General features: G+C 40.1%; 2 protein-coding genes across 2 annotated transcripts; both read right to left on the bottom strand.

Annotated features, from left to right (window-relative positions):
• Positions 1–37: 37 nt before the first annotated feature.
• On the bottom strand, positions 38–3,430 carry LOC147513248 (receptor-like protein EIX2). Its single transcript, XM_086596255.1, has one exon. It carries the CDS (start codon positions 3,346–3,348, stop codon positions 244–246), a length of 3,105 nt encoding a protein of 1,034 aa, XP_086452381.1. The 5' UTR covers positions 3,349–3,430; the 3' UTR covers positions 38–243.
• Positions 3,431–6,923: 3,493 nt separating this feature from the next.
• LOC147513247 (receptor-like protein EIX2) lies at positions 6,924–20,441 on the bottom strand. The gene is given in 6 exon segments (XM_086598883.1): positions 6,924–7,763; positions 7,808–7,933; positions 14,191–14,478; positions 14,481–15,083; positions 15,122–15,316; positions 19,995–20,441. Coding segments are annotated over 6 exon segments (2,361 nt in total). The 3' UTR covers positions 6,924–7,061.
• Positions 20,442–20,899: the final 458 nt, after the last annotated feature.

Here is a 20,899-nt window from a genome sequence, read left to right as displayed (position 1 = left end):
CTTTTTCATATTTTGTGCTTATTACAATTGAGAGAAATTTACGAGGTCAATATGAACCACTGTTTGCTTTTTATCGTTATAAGAACTTGCATTACACAAATATTACTTTTGAAGATAGAACAGAAAACATAATAGCTTAGAAAGTACTCATAATTTGCGAATGAGATACACAACCTATATACATGGACTAAACAAACAGTATATATATATATATATATGATTGATGCTCCGCTACCTGACTTATCAGCCTTTATTTAGCCGGTTTAACCTTACTGCCACTGTGACGTGTAGCCTTTCATACATGTCCTCAACAGCTTGGAAATAAGCATACCTCCAGGTCTTCTTGAACAAAAAGACAGCACAAACACACCAAAACCCCACCACAAACCCTGCTGCCATAGCAATGTAAAACCAACTTTGGCTGAACATACTGTCTTCGTCTTCTCCCTTGCTATCAACATATGGTGGAGTTTGAGGTGGTTCATTACTCAAGCATTTTCTTTCAAGCGGAAATCCACAAAGGTCAAGGTTACCTTGGTAAATGGATGGATCATCAAGAGTTTGTAGTTGGTTACCTGATGGAATTGGTCCTGACAAGTTGTTTTGTGATAAGTTCAGGTAGCTTATACGGGGTATTGACGAAATGCTTGGTGGTATAATGCCTGAAAGATGATTTGTGGAAAAATCGAGTGATAGCAGTGACTTCATCTGGCCAATCTTCTCTGGGATGTTTCCTACCAAATTGTTTTTTGATAGATTCAAACCAATCAATCCCGCAAGGTTTGTAAGATCTTCGGGGATCTGGCCGACAAAATTATTATTAGACAAGTCCAAGTTGATCACCAGATAAAGTGTTTTGAAATACTCGAGTCCTTGTCCTTTAATTACTTGGGTTACTTTGTCATCGTAAAAGCTACTAAATGGTTTATCATAGAAACTATTTGTGGCATCTGGTTGGACCATAGCGCTGAAATTTCCAAAACATCGTGGGATAGTTCCGGAGAGATTATTGTTTGCGACATCCAGTATTTGAAGATTATTCAGATGGCATATCTTTGGAGGAATACTACCACTGAACTGGTTTGAAGCTAATTTCAGAACTTTTAATTTTGATAGATCACCAATCCAGGTAGGAATACTTCCTGATATTCTGTTGTTCCCTAGATCAAGAATGGACAAATTTGTGCAGTTTTGGAGATCCGAAGAGAGCTCTCCTTGGAACGTGTTGTTGCCCAAGTGCAATGATTGAAGTCCTCGTAGCCTACCAATTGAACTAGGAATTGTTCCCGACAAATTGTTGGATGATAAATCGATAACTATTTTAAGCACTAAATCACCCAAACATTCTGGGAAATCTCCTGACAAATGATTTTTCGAGAGATCGAGATGAAATAGGAACTGCAATGCACACAATGAGATAGGGATGCTTCCATTGATATGGTTATTGGAAAGACTGAGAAATCTTAAGCTTAGGAGCATGTCAACAAATGTTCTTGGAATTGGACCGCTAATTCTGTTATTGGAAAGGTCCAAAATATCTAAGTTGGAGGGGAATGGAGGCAATGAACCCTCAAACCGGTTAGATTTCAAAAAGACCTGGGCAGGAATGTTGCTCAGATATACCAGATTAGGCACCTTTCCTTGAATCTGGTTATCAGAAAGATCTAAGAATTGTATCTCGCTCGAAACGTTCTCGAACCAATTCGGAAGAGAACCTGAAATGCTTGCATTTGACATACCAAGATGATAGAATCCTGTTTGTGTGCGAAGCCAGTAAGGAAATTCAGGTCCTACGTCACAAGACCCTAGTTCAATGAATTGGAGTCGAAAGGGCGCTGTCCAACCAGGTATTGTTTTTAAATGTAAAGAGTTATTGCTCAGGTCCAAATATTGTAATTTCGAGAGTTTTGCAAAGTGCAGCTCCGACACAACACCATTGAGTGAGTTACTAGATAGATCTAACTGTGTCAATTCTAAAAGTTGTCCTAGACTTTCAGGAATGGTTCCATTTAATTGATTGGAGCCTAGAAATAGTAATGACAGGTTTGACAATCTTCCAAAAGAGGTGGGAATCTCACTATTTAATTGATTCATGCTGAGATCGAGTATTTCCAGTGCTGACAGGTTTCCAAGAGATGTGGGAATTGGTCCATTGAGTTGATTGTTACTAAGTTGTAAGTTTTTTAAGGTTAAGAATTCCCCAAAAGCAGTAGGAATTGGCCCGTGAAATGAGTTGCCTGAAAGAATAAGAACTTGTAGGTTCTTAAGCTGGTACAACAAACTAATCAATGTTTCAGTCTCACCACCCAATTGGGTTTGAATGAGGTTTAGACTAGTCAAGCTTGAGAGTCTTCTGAAAGAAATGGGAATCTCACCGCTGAATTGGTTAACACCGAGATCTAGTGTTCTTAGTTTAGACAGATTACCGAGTGACATGGGAATAGGACCACCTAATTTGTTGTAACCAAGATCTAGTGCTTCCAATGCTGACAAGTTCCCTAAAGATGTAGGAATTGATCCAGTCAGCTGATAATTCATACTGAGATCTAATTCTTTCAAACTTGGGAATGCCCCAAACGATGGAGGAATTGGACCATTAAATGAATTTCGTGAAAGATCAAGGTTCTGTAGGTTCTTGAGCTGGTACAACCAGTCAGGCAAAGACCCACCGAGCATGAAGTTAGCCGACAAATATAATTCCTGAAGATTATCAACTACAGACGGAGAAGAAAAATTCCCAACAAGTTCAATCGCCTTTCTGTCAAAATTATTTTTCGACAAGTCCAATATTTCCAGCTTGTTTAGATTCTTCAGCTCATGCAGAATTGAACCATTAGAGCTTAACAAATTAAAGGAAAGGTCGAGGACTTTAAGCGAAGTCATATTCTGAATGGCATTTGGAATGACACCTTGGATACCATTGGAGTTAAGGTTGAGGATGACAAGAGAAGTAAGATTTTCATGAGAATGGAACAGAGGAATTCGAATCTTACCTAATTCGCATTGTGACAAACTTAACTCCAATAAAGAAGGAAATGAAGTAATTTCACGAGAGAAATCAGCTGACATATTGGAAAAATCTACTCCACTCATGTCAAGCTTGATAACATGTCCAGTACTGTTGCTGCACTCCACTCCTTTCCATATGCAACAGTCTTCGCCTACCCAAGAAGAGAGTCGGTTTGTAGTATCTATGGCACCTTCTTTGAATTTGAAAAGAGCTTGTCTTTCATTATCCAGGCATTGCAGACTCGATCCCATACTAGTACATTTGCTGAACTTGGTTGTTGTCATGATCATGAGCAACAAGATAATTAGAACAAAGCTAATTAATTTTGCTAGTGCCATGCAACAATATTGAAGTAAACAACCAGTAGTTTTTAATCTTTGTCCTGGCTGCTATATATATTTTACGTTACAGGTTGGCCTTTTGGAAAGAAAACCACTTGACAGAGAATATATAACCAAACTTTCGATAGCCGGCTGATTAATTAATGAAGTGGGTTAAGTTATCGATAAGTACATCCATATACCTGCCAAGAACTCGAAGTTGATTTGCTGACTTGACTCGTACATTACTTAAAGAAAAACATACGAGAAATGATGATGGTAGAAAAACATCCAACTCTTGAAATGTCAATCGAAATTCCGATATTGTAGCGAAATAGAAATTTAAGTTGTTTGAAATTGAGAGTTAAAATAAAAGCAGATCAAAAAAAGACCTGACACTTAATCAGAGAAACTCATTTTCCCTCTTTTTTAAGGACCGTCAACCTAAACCTTAAATGGGTGGTGAGCAGCAGACAAATTTGAGACTTTCAAAGTGGATTGTGATGGTTTCATTCGAGAGTAAGTTTTTTTTTTTTTAAATCACGAATTGTTCGAATAAAAAATGGTTTTGGTTGATGCTGCAAATCAACCAATTGCTCAATTGCCCATTACTTGTCTGCAATGTCCTAATCCGATGCTGCAAATCAACCAATTGGTTAGACTAAACAATTCTCGGAGGATATGATCAAGATTAACCTGGCCACCCGAAAGTATCACAAACCCCAATGGCACACCTATAAAATCTTCTTCCTGGTTTCGTGGAGTGTTAGAAACTTTTACAACAACTTCATACCCACATTCAATAATCGTATGAGAATTAATGAGAGAATTAACTGACTTAATTGGAAGACATAATAAGAGAAAATGGAACCAGTACTGTTGGAGCGTTTGGGGTGTTTGGAATATTTCATAAACTAACCAGGTGTTATAACAAAGAGAAAATGGAAGGAAAAGTTGCACAAAATGGCGAGAAGAGTGATTAATAATTGGAGGGAAAAGTGATAGATAATATGCCGGTGAAATATACAAACTTATTGTTGTTGTTGAAATTTGATTTAATCTATTTCAGTTGAAATGTTATGTGGATGCCACCTCAAGGCTAAAACTAATGCCACATACGCAAATTTAGATTTGGAAGAAATTTTAATGGTCCACTTAAGCTGGACATCCAATTAATTGGACGGTTTGTCTAAATTGAAAATTTTCAATTATACAATTTGAATAAGAAAAAAATACGTTGTCTGTTTTGAAACCAAATGCAAAGTTTGATGTATATATTTTTTGGTCATTATCTCTTCTTCAAATTCAAATGAGGTAATAGCTTTGGCAGCACATTATTACTCCAATGCTTCTCAACATAGAACAATTCTTATCTCCTCTCTTCTCCTCTCCTTTTTAATTAATCTTTCGTTGGCTTTTGTTAATCGATGACCATTTTAGCAATAAATAAATAAAATGCCGGCTTTAATTTGGAATTTAAATCAATAAGTCTTCATTATATTAGTTGTTTTCTCTCCACACATCAGCCTGTTAACTTATTGTTAGGCGGCCAGGAGTCCAGGACAATAGCGCCAATTCATCAGTTATTACGTTAATGCGTACGTAACCTTGAGATACATGTAAGAGCAAGAAGATGTAAATGTGGACCTACTGGATGCGTGTAATGTTCTACTTTTGTGCTACCCCTAATATTATAACCTTGACTAAAAGCACTCTTTCATACAATGGCCGGTCCGCCGTTGAAAATCTGGTAGAAAATTAGTCATTTCTCGTATGTTTTTCTTTAAGAAAAGTACGAGTCAAGTCAGCGAATCAACTTCGAGTTCTTGGCAGCTATATGGATGCACTTATCGATAACTTAACCCACTTCATTAATTAATCAGCCGGCTATCGAAAGTTTGGTTATATATTCTCCGTCAAAATATGTTTTTTTGTGGTGGAATTATGAGGTTGCAGATGTTATTTATTTACAAGAAATTTGCCATCAAAAAAAATATTTACAAAAAATTGGTTAAGAATACCAATTTCAGGCCAAAATCACTTTAGAGGACAGGGTTTTTTAGAAATTACTCACAAAATCAAATTCCACGTTAATAACTCACGGATTCAGTTTTTTAATTAAAATAACCCTCAAGGACAAAATAAGTTGGTTTGGTCTTTTTTCTTTTGCTTAAATTTCATTTTTATCCTTTCGTGTTTTATATACATGAAATCACACACCCTGCTTTATATAAAAGAGAGCTGGAAAACCAATTTTCTAGTGAAAATAATCCGTAAAGACAAATATCCCGAATTTGAAATAAATGTTTTCCGATTTTAATTTTTTGTTGTTGTTGGTATGAACAATGACTTCTTATTGATGTATGAATAATGATTGTTCATACAAAAATAGGTGAACAAACCTCATACACTACTCATATACTATGTTGATGTATGAACAATACATCAACATGAGTTATGAACAATGATTGTTTATATTCTAATATGTATTCTTACTAGGGCAGGAAACGGGTTGGGTTCGGGTCATATATGGCCAAATTTGAACCTGAACCAAACCTGATAGACCCGATCAGATAACACTAATTTTTTTTACAAAAAACCCAAAACTTGTATTCGAACCCAGCCCGAATTAAAAAACAGATATGAAAATCAACTCGACCCGATTCCCTACATAGTTCTTACTTACTATACATTATGTATGAGATATGGACAGTGATTGTTCATACCCCACAAAGGTATAAATAATGATTGTTGATTGTTCATACTCCATCAACATTGTTCATACCTCAACATGAACTATGAACAATGATGAATATTTATGTTCATACCCCAAATTTATTCATATTTCAATATGTGTTCTTATTGATCATAATATCATACATTATGTTGAGGTATTAAGAGTGATTGTTCATACCCCCAATAACTATGAACAATGATTGTTCGTATACCATATAAACCGAGTCATTTCGATTGGGTCGAGCCGTTTATTATTTCGCGTTAGGGGTATACTTGATTTTTTTTTTCTACTCAAGCCATTTTTTATTTTGTGACAAGAATATACTTGACTTTTCATCTACCAAATACTAATAGTGTCAAAATGGCCCTCAAGTCGCCCATCTCGACCTAGCCAATGGGCCGAAAAAACACTCGAAATGAGGCCCTCACATATTTGCTGGGCGGGCCGATCGACCCGGTCTTCAAGTCCTCAAGTCCTCAAGCCTTTGAGAGGAGGGTAAGGTCATAGACTTTGAAACTTACGCCCTCTCTAAACTTACTACCATGTTAGCCTGAAGCCAAAGAAAGGATCGGGCAAAGAAATCCAAACGACGTAGGAACAGGGAGGTGAATTTAGGCCGAACCCGACCCTGAAACTAGTTCGGACCCAACCCAAATTATTCGAGGCGGGCTCTGGCTAAGCCTCGTAGCGTAACAAAAAGGCCTAAGAGGAAACCCGAACATTGCGCCAAAAATTAGAAACGAGAAAAGAGAACCGTTATTCTGATCTCTTCGTTTTTTTTCTCTTTTCCGTTTTGTTCGTTTCCTAAATTAATTAGTTAGGTTTTTTTTTTTTTTTTTTTTTTTTTTTTGCTGTTTTAATTTGCATCTCTTAGGAGTAATATTTTGGAGATACAAACAGTGAACATTTTATTACTGGGAAATGGGAGAAATACATTACATACACTGGTACACATGTATATCACATAATCCAGTAATCTCAATTTTCAGCTTGATTATTCTTCAATCTCCTTCCTTTTCAGCACATGGAATCCGTCATTGATGTCTTCAGCATATTGAAAATAAGCATACCTCCAGCTTTTCTTGAACCACAAGACACTGAAAACTCCCAAAGTCCCCACAAAAAATCCTGATGCCATGCCAATATAAAACCAACTCATTTCGAGATCATCACCTTCATCGTCGTCCTTGCTAACGGCATGAGCTGGAGTTTGAGATGGCTCGTCTCCTCGGCATTTTTTCTCAATTGGAGGTCCACAGAGTTCAGGGTTGCCTTCGTAAATGGATGTATCTTCAAAGGTTTGGAGCTGGTTGCCTGATGGAATTGGCCCTGACAAGTTGCTGTAAGACAAGTTTAGATGGCTTAGACTAGACAATGCTGAAATGCTTTCTGGAATTGATCCTGAAAGTTGGTTCATGGAGAGATCTAGTGATTCCAATGACTTCATCTGACCAATCTTCTGAGGGATGTTTCCTGTTAAGTGATTTTCTGACAGATTCAAACCAATCAATCCAAAAAGACTAGCAAGCTCTTGTGGAATTTCGCCAGCCAAATTATTACTAGAGAGGTCCAAGTTGATCAGAAATGACAGTGTTCGTGTATACTTTTTTTTTTGCTTGGTAAGTTTGAATTCATTAAAACTGTAACAGAAGTACAAAAGGGGATGGTGTATAGGGTGGGCAACATGCTGCCCCCCCTATTTCATTCTCTACAAGTCATGTCTATATCATAACCTATTACAAACTCATACAAATCGGAAAAATATTTGGAATGGAGCTTCCCACTTGTGTGCGGCCAGATTGGCCTACCAACAGTGATACACTCCTCATTCTCCGTCAAAGATACTCCCTGTTTGGCCAGCAAATCCTGTTAGAAAAATGATTTGCTCAAATCCATTTAAATATGAATGAGTAGTTTGTCTCCCAAGTTACCCCACTTAAGATGAAATGGGTTTTTCTTGAAACAAGATGCGTAATGTGAGAAAAACCTTTTCAAAATGATGCATTTGTTTGAAACAATTGCATTATGCGAAAAGGTCGCGACCTTCGAAATGTGCACCGGTTTGAAACAGATTATCATCTGCGAAAAGGTGCAACCTTTCGAAATAGGCACCGGTTCAAAATGCGATCTTATATGTCGAAATGGTGTCCTTTTCGAAACATGTGACTTTTCAAAGAGTTGCTTACTTTTTCCCAAGAGTCACTGTGTTGTTTCGAAAAGGCACCACTCACCTATAAATAGTGGATGAATTTGGAGAGAAAGAGACACCAGATCACACAGAGTTCTGATCTTTCTCTTCTCCCTCTGTTCTTAGTCAAATACTATGTTGTGTTCGCTGAGTCTATAGAATTGAAGTGCTAGCTTTCTATAGAAGGAAATCCGTTCTATCTTGGGAGATAGTTTCCCATCAACCTTCAAGCACCGTGAGGGGGAAAATCTGTCTTAAGGACATAGTGTATCTACACTAGGCTCGGATTTAATTAAGAAGTACAAGACACTTACAAGACAAAAGGTTTGTATAGTTTGGTAATTGGTAAAGAGTAAGTACAATTAAGTTGTATATTCCTAACAACTTAAGACAGATTTCTTTTTTTTTTCTTCTTTACCTTTGCGTAATTTGTTTTACATTTTTCTTTTCTTTTTTGGTTTAAAGGAATAACAAAGTGTAGTTGTATTTCAAATATGGCAACACCACCCGGTAGTCCTGCCGGTTATGTTCCCCATTCTGTTCCTCATGGGGAGAAGCCTGAAAAGTTCAATGGAACTGATTTCAAGCGCTGGCAACAAAAGATGCTCTTCTATCTGACCACCCTTAACTTGGCAAGGTTTCTGTGGGATAAGGCTCCTGATGTAAGCTCTGATGAAACCGACAAGGAGAAGGTTTTGGCCAAGGATGCTTGGTTTCATGCTGATTTCTTGTGTAGAAATTATGTTCTTAGCGGGTTGGCTGACTCATTATACAATGTGTATAGTGTGTTCAAGACTGCTAAGGAACTTTGGGATTCGTTGGACAAGAAATACAAGAGTGAAGATGCTGGCATGAAGAAATTCATAGTTGGCAGATTTCTTGATTTCAAAATGACGGATAGTAAGACCGTCATAAGCCAAGTCCAGAACTTCAAGTAATCTTCCATGATGTCATTGCTGAAGGAATGACCCTAGGAGAATCTTTCCAAGTGGCTGCTATGATTGAGAAATTACCACCATCTTGGAAGGATTTTAAGAACTATCTTAAGCATAAACGCAAAGATATGAATCTTGAAGAGCTGATTGTCCGTCTAAGGATAGAAGAAGATAACCGCCTATCTGAGAAGAAGGGCAAGGATCCCATGGTGGCAAAGGCCAATATTGTGGAAGGATCTAGTGCTAAGGAAAGAGGAAGCGCCAAGACAAAGCTCAAAGCGAAGAGAGTAGTAATGCACGCTACTAAGTTCAAGGGCAAGTGCTACAAACCGTGGGAAAGGCCGGACATAAGGCAAGTGAATGTCGCAAGCCAAAGAAGTACAAGAAGCGGTAAGATCAAGCAAATGTGACAATGGACACGCTTTCTGATAATGTTAATGACATGAACCTATCTGGCGTGGTTTCAATGTCTCATGATTGGAAATGAAAGGGAATGGTGGGTGGATACCGGTGCTACTCACATATGCTCCAACAAGTCGATGTTCACCACTTATCATCTTTGGAAAAGGAAGAACAACTCTTTATGGGGAACTCTTCTACGTCAAGGTTGAAGGCAAAGGAAAGGTGGTGATGAGGTTGACTTACGGGAAGGAACTAACTCTAAATGAGGTGCTCTATGTGCCCGACATTAAAGAATTTGGTTTCGGGTCATTTCTTGAAAGCAAGAATGGCTTTAAGTTAGTCTTTGTTTCTGATAAATTTGTACTAACTAAGAATGATGTATTAGTGGGAAAGGGGCTATCTTGGGGATGGACTCTTTAGGATATCTTGTTTTACTATTACCAAAAGAGCCAATAAAGTTGAATCTTTTGTTTACTTGATTGAGTCTTCACATGTATGGCATGGTAGATTAGGACATGTTAATTATAATACCTTAGCGTAGATTAATTAATTTGGAATATATACCAAAGATAAAAATAGACCCACACCATAAATGTGAAACTTGTGTAGAATCCAAGTTGACCGGATCATCCTTTCATTCCATTGAAAGAAATCTTGAACCTCTAGACTTAATACATACAGGATATATGTGATCTTAAGTATGTACAAACTAGAGGTGGTAAAAAGTATTTCATTACTTTTATTGACGATAGCACTAGATATAGTTATGTTTACTTGTTGAGAAGTAAAGATGAGGCAATTGAAGTGTTCAAGCATTATAAAAATGAAGTTGAAAATCAACTAAGCAAAAAGATTAAGGCTATAAGGAGTGATAGAGGAGGTGAATATGAATCACCTTTTGAAGGTTTCTGTTCTGAACATGGAATCATTCATCAAACTACGGCTCCTTATTCACCTCAATCAAACGGTATTGCAGAATCCGAACTCTAAAAAGAGATGATGAACGCTATGTTGTTAAGTTACGGTTTGCCCTGCATTTGTGGGGAAGCTTTGCTTTCGCCAATTACATTCTCAACAAGATTCCTAACAAGAAGACGCTTAAAACACCATACGTAATTGTGGAAAGGTCATCAGACTTCCTACGTAATTCTTAAAAGTGTGGGGGTGTCTTGCTAAAGTGGAAGTCCCTAAACCTAAGAAGGTGAAGATAGGACCCAAGACTATTGATTGTGTATTCATTGGATATGCAAACAATAGTAGTGCATATCGTTTTCTGGTTCATAAATCAGAGATTCAAGATATACATGTTAATACAATTATAGAGTCAAGGAATGCTTCATTCTTTGAAAAGATGTTTCCGTATAACATGTGTATAGAGTCAAGTTCAACAAAGAGAACTTTAGATGCTACAACTAGTAACCATCCTACACAAAGCGAAATTGAGGAGGAACCTAGACGTAGCAAAAGGTCAAGGACGTCAACGTCTTTTGGACCTGATTTTCTAACATACTTGTTGGAAAATAATCCTCAAACGTTCAAGGAGGCAATGTCATCTCCAGAAGCTACTTATTGGAAAGAAGCAATAAATAGCGAGATTGAATCCATAATGCAAAATCATACATGGGAATTGGTAGATTTACCACCAGGTTCCAAGACTTTGGGATATAAGTGGATATTCACAAAGAAATTTAAGACTGATGGATCAATCGACAAGTATAAAGCTAGACTTGTGGTCAAAGGCTTTAGACAAAAGGAAGGATTGGATTATTTTGACACTTACTCTCCAGTTACAAGAATAACTTCCATAAGAATGCTAATAGTAATAACATCAATACATGGATTTGAGATACATCAAATGGATGTAAAGACGGCATTCTTGAATGGTGAGTTAGATGAAGAAATATACATGGAACAACCCGGGCGGGTTTATTGCTCCTGGACAAGAAAGGAAAGTTTGCAAGCTTGTTAAATCTTTATATGGATTAAAGCAAGCACCTAAACAATGGCATGAGAAATTTGACAATGCAATGTTGTCAAACGGTTTCAAAATAAACGAGTGTGACAAGTGTGTCTATGTCAAAAGCACTCAAAAGGGATGTGTCATTGTTTGTCTCTATGTAGACGATATGCTAATTTTGGGTAGTAATATGGATGTCATAAAATCTACCAAACAAATGTTGTCTAGTAAGTTTGACATGAAAGATTTAGGTGTCGCTGATGTTATCCTAGGAATTAAGATCTCTAGGATGGAGGATGGACTTGTTCTATCACAATCTCATTACATTGAGGCGATTCTTGACAAGTTCAAGAAATATCACATCACACCAAAAAGGTCACCGTTGGCGTAAATCTTCATTTAGCCAAAAATACCGGAGATAGCATATCTCAACTAGAATACTCTCTCATATACTTGGTAGTTTAATGTATGTCATGAATCAGACAAGGCCCGACATAGCATACTCGTGAGCAAACTAAGTCGATATCACGAGTAATCCCGGCGAGAGATCATTGGACTGCCATATTGAGAGTTTTGGGATACTTAAAGTATACTTTCGAGAATTTTGGTTTGCACTATACAAGATATCCAAACGTTCGAAGAAAGTACCGCAATGCTAATTGGATATCGACACTAAAGACTCAAAGTCCACAAGTGGATATGTCTTTACACTTGGAGGTGCACCGCTTTCTTTGGAAATCCTCAAAACAAACGTGCATAGCGAGGTCCACTATGGAATCGAGAATTCATAGCATTGGACAAGGTTTGGAGAAGAAGCGAGTGGCTTCAAATTTCTTAGAGGATATTCCAAACTGGGCTAAACACATTGCCAGCCAGTGTGTATACACTGTGACGACCAATCTGCTATTGGTAGAGCCGCGAGTAGCATGTATAGCGGAAGTCTCGACATATCGTCGTAGACATAATACCGATTAGACAATTGCTCTCAAATGGAGTTATCTCAATCGACTATGTAAGGTCAAAAGATAACATTCTGGATCCGCTTACAAAAGGTTTAACAAGAGAGCAAGTAGAAAGATTATCAAGGGAATGGGCTTAAAGCTTTTGAGATAATCAACCAAGAGTCATCATAATGGAAAAACCAACCTAGTTGACCGGAGATACCAAGATCTAGGTTCAATGGGCCAACTCCAGTGACTCGGTTAGCAAGGAGAGTAATATTATACTCTAACCCATTCCTATATAAGGCGGTGCATATCCGGCCAAAAGAACCAGGATAAGTCGAGCTTTTAATGATTTACTATATCTTGGAAAGTTATGTTATCCAAGTGGAGTATTGCGGGGATACTCTTTATAGAAATCACCTATGTTAGTCTTGAAGTGGGGCCGCTTCTATGAGAATTTTAAAGACAAATGTCTCAAAAGCACTATATCGAAACCAAGAAGTGTTCAAGGCCAAAATGAACACAAACGTGAGAACCAACAATGATCGAGGCGGTGCTGCGTGAAGATGATTGTCTAGGTTTATACAAAAAGGTGGTGACAGTTCAAGGACATTAATTGAAGTCTACTTGATCGTCCAATTAAATCCGATCGTCTTTCACTAAGGCAAGTTCAAGGCCTCCCATGCTACTTGACGATCACGGTATCTTTTCATTTGTAAAAGAACAAAATCCGATGTTTATGATAGAAGAAGCCAAATTTTTCATTCATGTGGGGATTGTTAGAAAATGATTTGCTCAAATCCATTTAAATATGAATGAGTAGTTTGTCTCCCAAGTTACCCCACTTAAGATGAAATGGGTTTTTCTTGAAACGATGCGTAATGTGAGAAAAACCTTTTCAAAATGATGCATTTGTTTGAAAACGATTGCATTATGCGAAAAGGTGCGACCTTCGAAATGTGCAATCGGTTTGAAACGATGTATCATGCCGAAAAAGTGCAACCTTTCGAAATAGGCACTGGTTCGAAACAGTGCTATATGCCGAAATGGTGTGTCCTTTCGAAACATGTGACTTTTCAAAGAGTTGCTTACTTTTTCCCAAGAGTCACTGTGTTGTTTCAAAAAGGCACCACTCACCTATAAATAGTGGATGAATTTGGAGAGAAAGAGACACCCGGATCACCGAGTTCTCGATCTTTCTCTTCTCCCTCTGTTCTTTAGTCAAATACTATGTTGTGTTCCCGAGTCTATAGAATTGAAGTGCTAGCTTTCTATAGAAGGAAATCCGTTCTATCTTGGGAGATAGTTTCCCATCAACCTTCAAGCACCGTGAGGGGGAAAATCTGTCTTAAGGACATAGTGTATCTACACTAGGCTCGGATTTAATTAAGAAGTACAAGACACTTACAAGACAAAAGGTTTGTATAGTTTGGTAATTGGTAAAGAGTAAGTACAATTAAGTTGTATATTCCTAACAAATCCGCCGTGAAGTTTCCTTCCCTCCAAATGGTTGTAATCCTCCACCTTTGAAGTCCCTCTGTGCATGTTATCCATCTAGGTTGTAACATCCAGGGAACATCCCCAGTTGCAAAAAGCTCATCTTTGCCTTCGAGTCGGTTTAGATCCACGGGTTCTTCCATCCTTGTTTAAGGGCTGTCTCGACACCCACAATGATAGCCATGCACTCTGCTCTATAGTTGTCCCCCGGCCCAATGTTCATGCTTATTGTAAGCAGGAATTGACCCATGTTCCCTCTGAAAGCGATACCAATCCCAGATGGCCCAGGATTCCCTATTGATGCCCAGTGTTCGTGTATACTCGAGTTCTCTACCCTTGATTACTTGCGTCAATTTATCAGTATACGGTCCACCTGTATCCAAATAACTTTCTTCATTTGTTTGGCCAGAGATCATGGTGCTAAAGTTTCCAAAACAGTGTGGGATATTTCCCGACAAGTTATTATGCCCCAGGTCCAGTATGCGGAGAATTGGAGAAATGACAAATGACATAGTATTGTAGGATTACTGCCACTGAGCTTGTTCGATCTTAACCTCAGAATTTCCAAAGATGTTAAATTTTCTGCAATCCATGTGGGAATCCTTCCGGACAATGAGTTTTCACCAAGGTCGAGAATGGACAAACTTGTGCAGTATTTCAAGGCGGAAGTGATCTGTCCCTGAAAATTGTTGCTGCTCAAGCGCAGTATTCTTAGGCTCAAGAGATGACCGATTGATGTAGGAATAGTTCCAGATATGCTGTTGGATGCTAAATCTAGAACAAGCAAATTTTGTAAAGCCCTCCAACATTGAGGAAGATCTCCCGACAGATTATTTTTGGCGAGATCTAGATATCCTAAGTATTGCATTTTACACAATGAACTGGGGATGCTTCCATTAAGATGGTTACTGGATAGGAAGAGGTAAAGCACTCCAGTGAGCATATCACCAATATTTTGTGGAATTGATCCAGCAATTTGGTTATTTGATAGATCCAAAATAGTTACGTTTGGCGGGAAGAGGGGAAATGAACCTGAGAATCGATTGGAGTTCAAATATAACCGCAGGCCATCACTGTTTGATTTTGCTAGGTTTGGAAACGTTCCATAAATCTAGTTATTAGAGAGATCTAAGTAGGATAGTTGGGAAGAAAGGTTTTGAAACCAATTTGGTATAGAGTCTGAAATGCTTGCATTGGCATCGATAATGCGGTGAATTGTGTTTGTGTTCGAAGCCATTCTGGAAATCCGAGTCCCACATTGCAAGAAGTCATTCCAATATATTGGAGTTGAAAGGGTGGAATCCAACCTGATGTCATTGTATCAGCCTAATTCATGACCAACAAGATGACATGTCTTCGGGACCGAGACAACGTAAGGTAGGAGAAAGATGGAGCACGTGATCCAGTCCGCGAATCATGTAAAGGGCGCGAAATCTGGAGGGACGCGGAATCTGGAGGGGCATAGGGACCAGTGTGGTTTCAGTGACCCAAAGGGAGGCAGAATAGTGAAGGGGCATACGGGAGCACGATAGCAAAGCCGCGATATATCAAAAGATAGTTGGACAATTAGTGGTCATGGGACTAGAAAGAAGATCGTGGGATAAGAGAGCGGTTAGCGGTTAGAGAGAGAGAGGTGGTTAGAAGATATATAAAAAAAGAAAGAAAAAGAAGAAGGAGGAGGAGAACTACGGGACAGCTTGATCCTCCCTGAAGGAGGTACGTAGGCAACCCAATGGGTTCAGCTGATCCATGAAAACCACGAATACAGATCGTCGTCAAGATGAAATCGAGGAGAGAGAGGTGTAAGGTGAGAGGGTTTGAACCGGGTTCATACAATGGCGCCGTCTGTGGGGAAAGACACTATTCCAGTTCTGCTGGTCCGTTCCTATTCTGTGGATAAGTGGAGCAGAGGGGGTGAGGAAGACGGAGGTCGTGGATGCTATTGGGGCAGACTTGTTAGGAACAATGCTGACTAAGGAAGTGCTCCCTTTATATGATACCTGGTAATTGTTTCCAGGAACGAATTCCGGTCTGTTGTTCTCTTCAATGTCTTTGGACTTTAACATTCTGCAGTCATGTTATGTCTATGTGTGGCCGTAGCTTGCATGTAATAAGGAAGGATTCAATCTTAGTAGTTGAGAGATTGATAGGGTTCGGATTAGGAAGCGGCAGAACCAAGGAGAGGGTGGCATGGCAATGATGCTGGCAAAGAGACAGAAGCCTGGGAAATGGGTTGTCACGAAATTTGGGAAGAAACACAATCATCCAATGGTAGTTAACTCCAACAAAGAACAACCAACTCCGGATGAGGAGGATAAGAAAATTCAGGAACTCTCCGTTGAACTGAATCGTGCAAATAGAAGGTGGGCAGCGTGTCAGGAACAACTATTTATGAAACTTGATGAAGCAAATGGCTTAAGCGTTTGGTTTTGAGAGCAAACTGATCTCGGATGTGTGGTTGATGTGGGGAGGTGGTGTTCCGGTCAGATCTGGTGGTGAGTGGAGATATGGGTGGAGAAGATGGAGAAATGGGTCGGGTTGGACCCATCTCAGATTAGGTCAAAAGGAGCCTCTTTTGGGCCTTTTGGTCAAAAGAAGATGGAGAAGATGCTGTTGGGCCTCTTTGCCATGGGCCGTGGGAGTCTATCCTGAAAAGAAATTGTGGGTGCTTTAGTCGTGAGAATGCTGATGCTGATTTGAGATGCTGAGTCGCGGATTAGGGTGCGACACCAAACCCTCTTGTTTTTCTGTTATTCCAATCCGATGGGTGGAAGAAAACTTTCATTCGATGTCCTTAGCGGCATCAACGATTTCATCGATGAAGAAGAAATAATTATTCACAGATCAATATCAGATTCATTCCAAACAAATATTAATGGTCAAGACAATAGCAGCAACAACAAGCCCAATAAGCGGAAACGAAAGCCAAAAGGATAAAAAAGAAAAGAAACTCATAGAGGAGTTATTAAGTACTGAAGTTCTATATTTGTGGTGGTGTCTGTATCAGCTTCGCTGTCTGATATTGGTGTTTGCGAAATTCTACTTGTATTTTCAACTTTCTTCAAACTTTCCAGCATGTGCAACTCTTCCATTTTGCATCACCAGAAGGAGGTCAGCTGCAGGAAGAAACTCCACTTGATGTGTAACGTCAATGATGGTCTTGTGTCTGAGAATTCCCAGCAGGCATTCCTCAAATAGTTGGGTGCTTGTATGAGCATCAACCGCACTGAAAGGGTCATCAAGGAGATAAATATCAGCGTCCTGGTACACTGCGCGCGTGATTTCTGCTTATCTTTCCAAGAAGAACAAGGGAAACCTTAAGAGAAGCTTTTACATGGCCATTCCTGACCGTATCTTTCGGCCAGTTTTCATTCTTGCACATCTGGCAACGATTGTAGGAAGTAAAGCAGCAATTTCAGCTTCTTACTCAATTATCCACCAGTGTCGAGCACTTAGGTGGTGTTAAGATAGTTCATACATCGAGTCCGATACATGGACGAATGTACATACCTGAGGCGAACTGGATTATGATAGCATTCTGCCTTGCTGTTGTTATATGGAACAGATGGAGGTAAACTTGATTGCCGCGATAGTGTTGATAGTGTCTACCCTACTTTCAGAAATAAGCTTTACTCCAGCAAGAATTGATTGCCGAGTATGCATTGTTTCGAGGCAAAGGAACAAGGAGATCCAGCGTTTGAGACTAAGATCGACAGATTGGCGCGTCTGAATACGAATAGTAAGATACTTATAGGAGATATGCAGAGACACACTGCGGCAGGTAACTGGTTTATTTTACCGTCATGTACATAATAGATAGACGAGTAGTGACTCGGCCGTCAGCCAGAGTTACACTGGGGGCAAGCAAGCCTTGTCCTCGTCTTTGGTAGAGATGTATATGGGGACAGATTGGGATTGTCTCCAGACCTCGTGGTATTCCACGAACCTAGTCGCTCTAGGAGGTCGCGGACCATGAATGAGAAACATAGTTGTACACCGTAGGGTAAGACAGATTGTACACCGTTTGGAGCATATGATCGCCGTTATCTTTGCATGCAAATATGTATGCTGAATTAATGTTCCTTGTTAAAACTCATGTATTATTTGTGCAATACTCGAACATGAAAGTTTCAGTTCTGAGAGAAAGAAAAGACTTGCGATGCCGGTGGAACCGAAATGAGTTTGAGCTGGTATTGGGAGATGGATCCATCTCACCTCATTTACTACCTTATTTGCATACACTATATTATCATCAGAGAATTTATTGTTTGCATTAACTGTAGATTGCATGATATAACATTGAGTAAGACCATAGTCGAGCCCTGTACTAGCTATACGAAGAACCTTGGAGTTTTTGTTTAGTTTTTCAATTAAAAGAGAGAAAGCTTGCTTTTAGATATTGCTAAGTGAGCTGAGGACTGGTAGTTTGTGTTAAATGTTGTATCAATGAAATCGAGAGCATACTTCTTCAAATTGTTTCATGAGTATTGGGCTATGAACGAAAATAACTTGGGGGCAAACTAAGATGCCCCCATCAGGCTTCACAGCTGACCAAAGACAACGGGGGGGATGAGCCCTTCGCGGACTAGATGTCCGAATCAAACTTGGGGGCAAATTGAGCTGCCTCTAAGCCAGAGAGAAGGGGGGATGAGCCCTTCGCGGACTAGATGTCCGAATCAAACTTGGGGGCAAATTGAGCTGCCTCTAAGCCGGGCCGGGGGGATGAGCCCTTGGATGGGCTGCAGATGTCCGAATCAAGCTTGGGGCAAAATGAGCTGCCTCTAAGCCAGAACGCGGGGGGGATGAGCCCTTCGTGGACCGCAGTGTCCGAATCAAGCTTGGGGCAAAATGAGTTGCCTATAAGCCGAGGCCTTGGGGGGATGAGCCGCCCGGCGGATTGTATGTCCGAATCAACTTGGGTGCAACCTGAACAAGCTTCACAGCTGATCAGAGACAGCAGGGGGGCTGAGCCATTCGCGGACTAGATGTCCGAATCAATCTTGGGGGCAACCCGAACAAGCTTCACAGCTGATCAAAGACAGCAGGGGGGGTGAGCCATTCGCGGACTAGATGTCCGAATCAATCTTGGGGGCAACCCCAGCAAACTTCACAAATCAAAAAAAAGGGGGGATAAGCCCTTCAAGATCACTGTATGTTTGAATCAACTTATGCAGTGAGTTCTTGGAAAGAGAGTTGATGGCGGGGATGAGACACATCACGGACATAGTAGTGAGTTATGTGAAGGAGAGTTGATGGCTGGGAGGAGACACATCACGGACATAGTAGTGAGTTATGTGAAGGAGAGTTGATGGCTGGGAGGAGACACATCACGGACATAGTAGTGAGTTGATGTGAAGGAGAGTTCAAGTACGTATACAGGGGACGTCAAGGTCTTCTCGAGTCCACCGTCTTCGTCGACGGACCCGAGAGGGGGCATCTGTATCAGCCTAATTCATGACCAACAAGATGACATGTCTTCGGGACCGAGACAACGTAAGGTAGGAGAAAGATGGAGCACGTGATCCAGTCCGCGAATCATGTAAAGGGCGCGAAATCTGGAGGGACGCGGAATCTGGAGGGGCATAGGGACCAGTGTGGTTTCAGTGACCCAAAGGGAGGCAGAATAGTGAAGGGGCATACGGGAGTACGATAGCAAAGCCGCGATATATCAAAAGATAGTTGGACAATTAGTGGTCATGGGACTAGAAAGAAGATCGTGGGATAAGAGAGCGGTTAGCGGTTAGAGAGAGAGAGGTGGTTAGAAGATATATAAAAAAGGAGAGAAGAAAAGAAGAAGGAGGAGGAGAACTACGGGACAGCTTGATCCTCCCTGAAGGAGGTACGTAGGCAACCCAATGGGTTCAGCTGATCCATGAAAACCACGAATACAGATCGTCGTCAAGATGAAATCGAGGAGAGAGAGGTGTAAGGTGAGAGGGTTTGAACCGGGTTCATACAGTCATCTTCACAGTGAGAGAGTTCCAGCTCAATTTAAAAAAAAAACTAATTTAGGGAGTTTAGCAAAAATCACGTCAGATATAACACCATTGAGAGAGTTGCTAGATAAATCCAAGTCTGTCAGTTCGGAAAGTTGTCCTAGACTTTCAGGAATGGTCCCATTCAATTGATTAGATTTGAGATTTAGTTGTGTCAGGTTTGACAGTCCTCCAAATGACATGGGAATTTTATCTGTGAGTTGGTTAAGGCTGAGATCTAGTTTTGTCAAGCTTGACAGTCTTCCTAAAGACATTGGAATCTGACCACTTAATTGATTAACGCTGAGATCTAGTACTCTGAGTGTTGACAGGCCGCCAATTGATGTTGGAATGGAACCACTTAGTTCATTGGAACCAAGAATTAGTACTTCCAATGCTGATAAATTTCCAAAAGATGTTGGAATTTGTAAGGGAGTGATATCCTTCTTCAGGAATATCAGGCGCGTATTCAGCATGACGGAAATACCACACCGACCTGTGGAACCAGATCGCGTCTACAAGCTAAAAGAACGCTCCAGCATAGTTCGCACCAGCATGCGAACTAGGCTATAACGTGACTCAACTTATCTTCTAGAAGCAATCATGAACGAGATGCATGCATGCTCAACTCAATTGCCACCTCATCGACCAATCGCCGCAAGCTACTTGCCTAAAGGTGGAATTTGAGCCGAGGGCTCGGAGCTCGGCTTGGGCTTGGCTCGTTTAAGCTCAGCTCGAGCTCGCTCGTTTACTATATGTGCCGAGCTTAAGCTCAAATTAAAGCTCGTGTAACAAATGAGCTTGATGAAGCTCGGCTCGTTTAGCTCAAATAGCATATTTATAGTGTAAAATAACCGAGTGGCTCGGGCTCGACTCGGGCTTGGCTCGAGCTCGCTCGTTTAACTATATGAGCTGAGCTCGAGCTCAATTTAAA

This window comes from Coptis chinensis, chromosome 3 (genome assembly GCF_015680905.1).
Source record: "Coptis chinensis isolate HL-2020 chromosome 3, ASM1568090v1, whole genome shotgun sequence".
Classification (NCBI taxonomy): Eukaryota; Viridiplantae; Streptophyta; class Magnoliopsida; order Ranunculales; family Ranunculaceae; genus Coptis; species Coptis chinensis.
Note: the sequence above shows the minus strand (reverse complement) of the source record. Positions and strands in the feature narration are given on the sequence as shown.

Excerpts from the sequence above, each read along its gene's own strand:
- LOC147513248 (XM_086596255.1), bottom strand. The coding sequence starts at position 3,348 with ATGGCACTAGCAAAATTAATTAGCTTTGTTCTAATTATCTTGTTGCTC.